Below are 6,195 nucleotides of genomic sequence, written 5' to 3' on the forward strand. Positions count from 1 at the left end.
CCTCTCCCCACCCCTCGGGCCCCGCGCTCCGGGCCTCAGCGCCGGCCAGCACCGCCGGGCGCCCTCGCAATGGGGCCCGCCTGGCGCAGCGCCAACTCTTGGGGCACCCAAAGCGCCTGATCTCGAGATATTTCATGTCACATGAAATATCAAGTCATGACAGTGTGACTAACATCACTCATCTGCGCTGTGCTGACTCATCCGATGTACACCCCCAACCCCAGATCCCAATGGATGATGACATGCTTGTGCTGGATGAGGGCGCCAGCGACCCCAGGTGCGCGATCTGCCGCAATCTGGCGCGATCTGGCATGACCTGATGCGACACCATGGATCTTATCCGACACATCCGATGCAACAACTTCGGCACGAAAGATCTGGCACGTGGATCCGACGCAACCGGCTAGATCTGCCGCTCGGAAGCGGCGTGCCCGCCTGCCTGCCCCTGATCGCCAACAACAAATAATTCAGGCCCATTAAAAGCAAAGACTCCCCGGCCCCCCGCCCCCAAAACAAATCTTTCAAAGGCCCATCAAGATAAAGGACCTGGTGGCGGGCAAGAAGGTCGTGTTTTTCGGGCTACCCGGCGCATACACCTCAGTCTGCTCCTCTAAGCACGTGAGCGCTCGGCCCGGCCGGCCTCTGGCCTGTTGACTGAGAGCGAGTTGCAATAGTAGCACGGGGGCTGCAAATGTGGTGCAGGGGTCAAACGGGTGTGTGAGCCCCGCACCCGCCCCGCACGCGCTGGTGCGCACGCACAGCATGCACCTGTGCGCACCAGTCGCAACGAGAGGCCCCTCTGTTGGGTCGACTGTGGGTTTGGGCAGCTGCGGGCGGGGGTTTTAATTTGCCTAGGTTTTGAGTTTTGGGTTGAGGACGAAGATCCAAAACCCTAAACCCAGGCAAGATCCAGACGCGGTGGCCCTCCGCCTGCCCTGCGCGGCCGGCCCGGGTCCGGCAGGGGGAGTGCAAGATAGGGGGGAGGGGCGCGCGCGTCATCGCACCTTGGTCAAAATGCAGTGGTGACGCAGAGTTGATTTCGCGTTTTCCAAGGTTGGCTGGGGGCGGGGCGCTCGCCTGTGTCCCGTTGCCCCGGACGCCCGACCTTTGCAGCCCCGGCCTCTGTTCGGGGCTGGAAGCTCCAACAGCGGGGCGCCCAGGCGCGCAATTATCAAGGCTTGCTCAAAGCTGGCTGTGTGCGCGCGCCTTTCACAACGCAAACCTTTCGTATTGCGCGGCGCCCGAGCCAAGCGAGCAAGCAAGGCACGCGTGCCGGGAGCTCAGAGGACTCCCACGCACGCGTCCCCGGCGGCCTCGCCGGCTATCCGGCGGCCGGCCGGTCGCCGGCCACCGGGCGGCTGCTGCTCGCGCGATTTGGGTCCAGATGGCGGCCCCTTGATCCATTCCCCATTGCACGTGTGCTTTCATACATGCACAGGGGGGGGGTACACTTTGTTTATTGGAAAGCAGCCTCATGCAACAACATAACATGGCAGTGCAGATGAAATTTGGGAGCCAGTGGGTGCAGATCCACGCCCCCTCCAATTGAATCGCAAATCCCACCTCTTTTTGGGCCCGCCCATAGTAGCACCTGACCTCTCCCACCCCCGCCTCTCGCCCCCATGTCTGCCCCCAGGTGCCTCAGGTGGGCTTGAAACGCCGAACGGCCCCTGTTCCTGCGCCCGCGGGCCGCCCAAGAGCCGAAGGCTGCCGGCCGGCCAGGGGCGGCCGGCGGCCAGGGGCCGGGCTTGCTCTCGGACTTGGGCCGGCAGGGGGCAATACTGGGCGGCAAACGGCGCGGGCGGGGCCGCCTGCTCAAAATGATGCAGCTGGAATGATCAGAGCAGGCTGCTATCTTGTTGGCCAGGGTGCTGCTGGTCAGTCTGCGCATGGCCAGTCAACTGCTTGGCATCCCATGGTGGATTGACACAACGACACAGGGACCCTGGGCTTCAGATACAATGTACGCGAACACTAATCGCACGCACGGGCATGCGCGTCAGGCGCGCCCCGGGCCGACGTTTCGGTGTTTTGCAATACTTTCGCCCCGACCCGCCCCCGCTGTCGCCGCGCGAACCGGCGTTCGCTGCTCGCAGTACAACGAGCGGCTGGAGAAGCTGAAGGAAGCTGGCGTTGACACGGTGGCCTGCCTCAGCGTGAATGGTGCGTCGCTCGTTCACAAACAACGCGGGTACCCTGGACAGGCCCCCTGGCCAGGGGGCCTGCCTGCAAATGCCATGCCGCGAGGCAGGCGCTCCCCCCCTCTTCCAGAGAGGGCTGAAGGGACTGAAATTTGAAAAGGAACAGGATGGGTACAGAGCGCCCTGCGGGCACAAAGGGGGCCTGCTGAACGTGTGTCAGTGGGGCCCTTGTCGCCGAGGGACCACCAGGGGGGGGGAGGGGTGCGTGATAAAAGCACACGGCAGCGGCGTGCTTGCTGGGCGGCCCTGGGCGGCCCTGGGCGGCCCTGCGCGTGTGCTGCGGAAGCCGAAGCAGCGTATGCGGGATGCGACCCTACGCGGCGCACGCGCGGCGTGGACCACGGGCACTAAGCGCCGGCGCCTCCACCTTTGAAGCACTTATGCATCCGCTCCATCGCCCTCTGTCTCCCACCCCACCCGCCATATGTACACAATTGACCAAATCAACCGACAAACGGCAATCAACAACCGACAACAGACCCTTGGGTGATGCGCGAGTGAGTTGTCCAACGCCCTCGCCGCCCGCCCGCCGCACGCTCACCTTGCTGCCGCCACCGCCGCCGCCGTCTGGAAAGCGCCCCCAACTGCGCCCATCTGTCCGCTTGACCCCAGACAGCGCTGGGCCGGGCTCTGCTCATCTGCATCAACCCCTGTGCCCCTTTTCTCTACCCCTCCAGCTTCCTGCCAGCCACCTCAGCTCCGAACATCCTACACCCCTAAACCGTCGCCTCGATTCGAACCGCTTGTTGAATCCGTGCAGGTGGGCGCGCCAGCTGGGCGTGCCGGTCAACAGGGTGCTGATGCTGGCGGATGGAGAGGGCACCTACCACTGCAAACTTGGTGGGCAGCGCCAGATATTGAAATCTGATTCGAATCCAAGTCAAATCCGACGCGATCATGCGCCGCTCAACCCTGATGAGCTCGATTTGGGGCCGCGCCCCGGCGGGGTTGGCAGCAACTCGTCCCGGTTGCGCGCCGCCGGCTGTTGCATGCCTGCGCGCCGGCCCTGCTGCCATGCATGGGGTTGCACAGGACGCCGGGCTCGACTGCCTTTGATCATCAGTTTTTCCTACCTGCGCACGTGCACACTCCCTCGGCCAGGCCCCCTCGCGCCCTCCTCACACCTTTTCCCGGCCTCCGAGGCGCCCCAAAGCCCCTGATATACACCACAATTGCCATGCTTTCAAGATTACTGTTGCTGTTCGACCTCTTGGCTCCGCAGGCCTGCTGCAGCACACAACCCCGCCCTGGGGGTCGGCTAATTTTGTCTCTGGGCCCCCGGCCTGCCCGCACGCGCACTTCCATGCGCACGGCCCCTCTCCTCGCCCTTCTCCCAGCGCTCCATCTTCACCCGCCCAACGGTCTCAGCCACCACTGCGACTCGCAGCCCGCAGCTCCCAAGCAACTGACGAACCCGATGTTGCCCGGCCACCTGCCCCGCCCCCGCAGGCCTGCTGCAGCACATCCCTGGCCTGGGGGTGCGGTCCATGCGGTACAGCCTCATGGCGGACGACGGCGTGGTCAAGGTGCGCGTGAGTTAGGATTAGGATTAGAATTCGTATTGTTACAAGAGAGACGCGCGCGCTGGCAGGCGCAGGCTTGCAAACTCGCACGCGCATGCACGAGCGCGCACGCGCACGCGCACCCGCACGCGCACACGCACAAGCACAAGCACACGCATGCGTGCGCGCGAGCGCCCACACACACGTACATTACAAACGCACGTATGCATTCACACAAACACACACACACGCGCGCACACACACACACAAACACATACCCCTATCTTGCCACCAGCGCTTTGGTCGAACTCGCTGCCCCCGAGGCGACGCCTGCACACGTCGGGCCCCATAGCCAGGGCTGGCGCCCAATTTAGCGGCCCAGGCAGCTGACTCCTGCCAGTGCACACTCATCAACCCGTTGCCCCTGCCACCCACGCCGTGCGCCGCTCCTTTGACCGCAGATCCTCAACGTAAGCTCAGGGAGCAATCGGCAGCGGCAGCCTCGCCCGCGGGGGGCAAGGAGGGAGGGGAGCGATTTGGGCCTGCCAAGAACGGCCTGCCCCGCTGGGCGGACTCTGGGGGAGCGTGCCGCAGCGCTGCGGCGCTAGCGCCGCTGGCCGCCCTGCGCGATGCACATGCCGGAGCGCCGCCGGTTGCCTGCGGCGCGTTCAGCAAAAAATTCGGGGCCCCTGCGTGTGGGTACGGGGCTGCTGTGCGCTCGCCCATTGCACAGCGCGCCCCCTCCAGCTAACGCGCCGCCCGGACCCGCTTGTTGCATGCATGGAGCGTCCCGCCCCTTCATGCGCGCGCGCGCGTGCCCCCGCAAACCTTCCCTCGCAGGTGGAGGAGCCGGGCGGCAAGTCATACAAGGTATACAGGGGGCCATAGACTAGGCGTGGGGAGGAAGGAGAACAGGGCAGAGCTGAGCTGAGCTGAGCTGTTCCAACGCGATATTGGCAGCAAGTACAGCATGGCGCCCTCAGCAGTGTTTTGGGTGAAGAGCCTGCTAAGGGAACAAACCCCAGTCTGTCCGCTGCACGTGCTGTCGCCACTGCGACGCGGCGGCGGCTTGGCGCCTCGGGCAGTTTGGCGTCTCGTGTTAAACTTTGACCGACCCTCGATTTGGTGCGCTGCGAGACTGGGACGCTTGCGATGAGGGTCCCTCCTCCCGTTCAAACAGTCCCCCCCCTCCCCCACCTGATCCACTGCCATAATCGGCCTGACCGCCCGCATCGCCCCAACCGGCCCGGCGGCGCGCAGGTGTCGGGCCCAGATAACATGCTCAAGTGCATCTCGGAGCTCAAGGGCTGAGATGATGCAGGGCAGGGTTCCTACGGCGGCGATGAGCGTTGAGGCTGCTGATTTCTTGAGCTTTCTGAAGACGCAACACATGCTGGCATTGGCCGTGTGCACCCCCAGCCGAGGCGTGCCGCGGACTGCTCTCCCCCCGGCCGCGTGCCATTGCTGCTGGTGTTGGGGTGTCATCGGAGCGGTAGTAGAGCTCTCCTGGGTGTCGACAGCCTGTAAAATGACATCTTTGATGTGTGGAAAAGCCAAGGTACATGCCACTTCAGCCTGAGATGAAATGACACTGCGAGTTGCGAGTCGGCCAGCCAGGCTGCCTTGAGCGTCGCTGATGGTCATCTGTTCCGCGGTCCACCAGCAGGGTGGATTGGGCCGCATTGCAACCGCTTCTAGATTTCAACCACTCACAATGTGCATAAACAAACCCGCGGGAATGCGATCCGCGCTGATCGTATCGAATACACGCATTACTCACACGATACACCTTCACCCCGGTCATTCACACGCAGCAGGCCACTCTCAACCATTCTATACGTAATTTTCACACTTGCAGCTCGCAGTCCCCGCCTTTCTTCTTCGGTCTTTCTCCAGCACCTCGCAGCTGTCCCCGGACCAAACCCGGCATAGAAGGTCCGTGCTGATCACAGCCTTTGCGTGGAGCTTAGTCTAGGGATCGGGAAGCATGGAACACGCGCACGCGCACCAGCCTGTAAGGATGACGGCCTTGGGGAAGCCGGGCCCGCTTGGTGTCCGGGGCTGGTCGGGGCACGCAGATGGGATATGTGGTGCAATACTTGCATTTTGAAGCCTCTTGCGTGCCGTCGCAGCGCGAGGGCGTGGAAAATCTTTCCCGCGCTGTGATATTTCTCGACCACCGAGGCGCCATTGCCCTCGTCCCTCGATCCTTAGGCCAAGCGGCAGTCAGACTCCTTGCCGGCGCCCAGGACGAAGTACGGGCCCCTGCGCGCCAAGCTTCTCAAGCAGGTGCGCGCGCGTCCGCGACAGCGCGCATGGTGGTTGATGCCTCACCTCCGCGCAGAAGCGCAGGCTCGTCTGGAACGCCCGCCGCTCTGCCCCCGCATAGACCCGCGTGTAATCCCTTGGTCCCTTCCCACCAAGCTGCACACCTACTGGCTCTGCCCCAACATACCATCTGCACGTCCCCACCTTCCCTCCCCTCCCTCTCG

At 63.8% G+C, this 6,195-nt stretch overlaps 1 protein-coding gene across 1 annotated transcript; it reads left to right on the plus strand.

The window, feature by feature from the left end:
* Positions 1–230: 230 nt before the first annotated feature.
* Positions 231–5,014, plus strand: MNEG_12926 (Peroxiredoxin-2F; the record flags this gene model as incomplete). The annotated part of the gene is made up of 8 exons (XM_014038602.1): positions 231–277; positions 528–618; positions 1,637–1,645; positions 2,097–2,163; positions 3,651–3,727; positions 4,165–4,173; positions 4,544–4,573; positions 4,964–5,014. The coding sequence occupies 8 exons, from the start codon at positions 231–233 to the stop codon at positions 5,012–5,014; spliced, it is 381 nt and encodes a 126-aa protein (XP_013894056.1).
* Positions 5,015–6,195: the final 1,181 nt, after the last annotated feature.

This window comes from Monoraphidium neglectum (assembly GCF_000611645.1).
Source record: "Monoraphidium neglectum strain SAG 48.87 unplaced genomic scaffold scaffold03520, whole genome shotgun sequence".
In the NCBI taxonomy this organism is placed as follows: Eukaryota; Viridiplantae; Chlorophyta; class Chlorophyceae; order Sphaeropleales; family Selenastraceae; genus Monoraphidium; species Monoraphidium neglectum.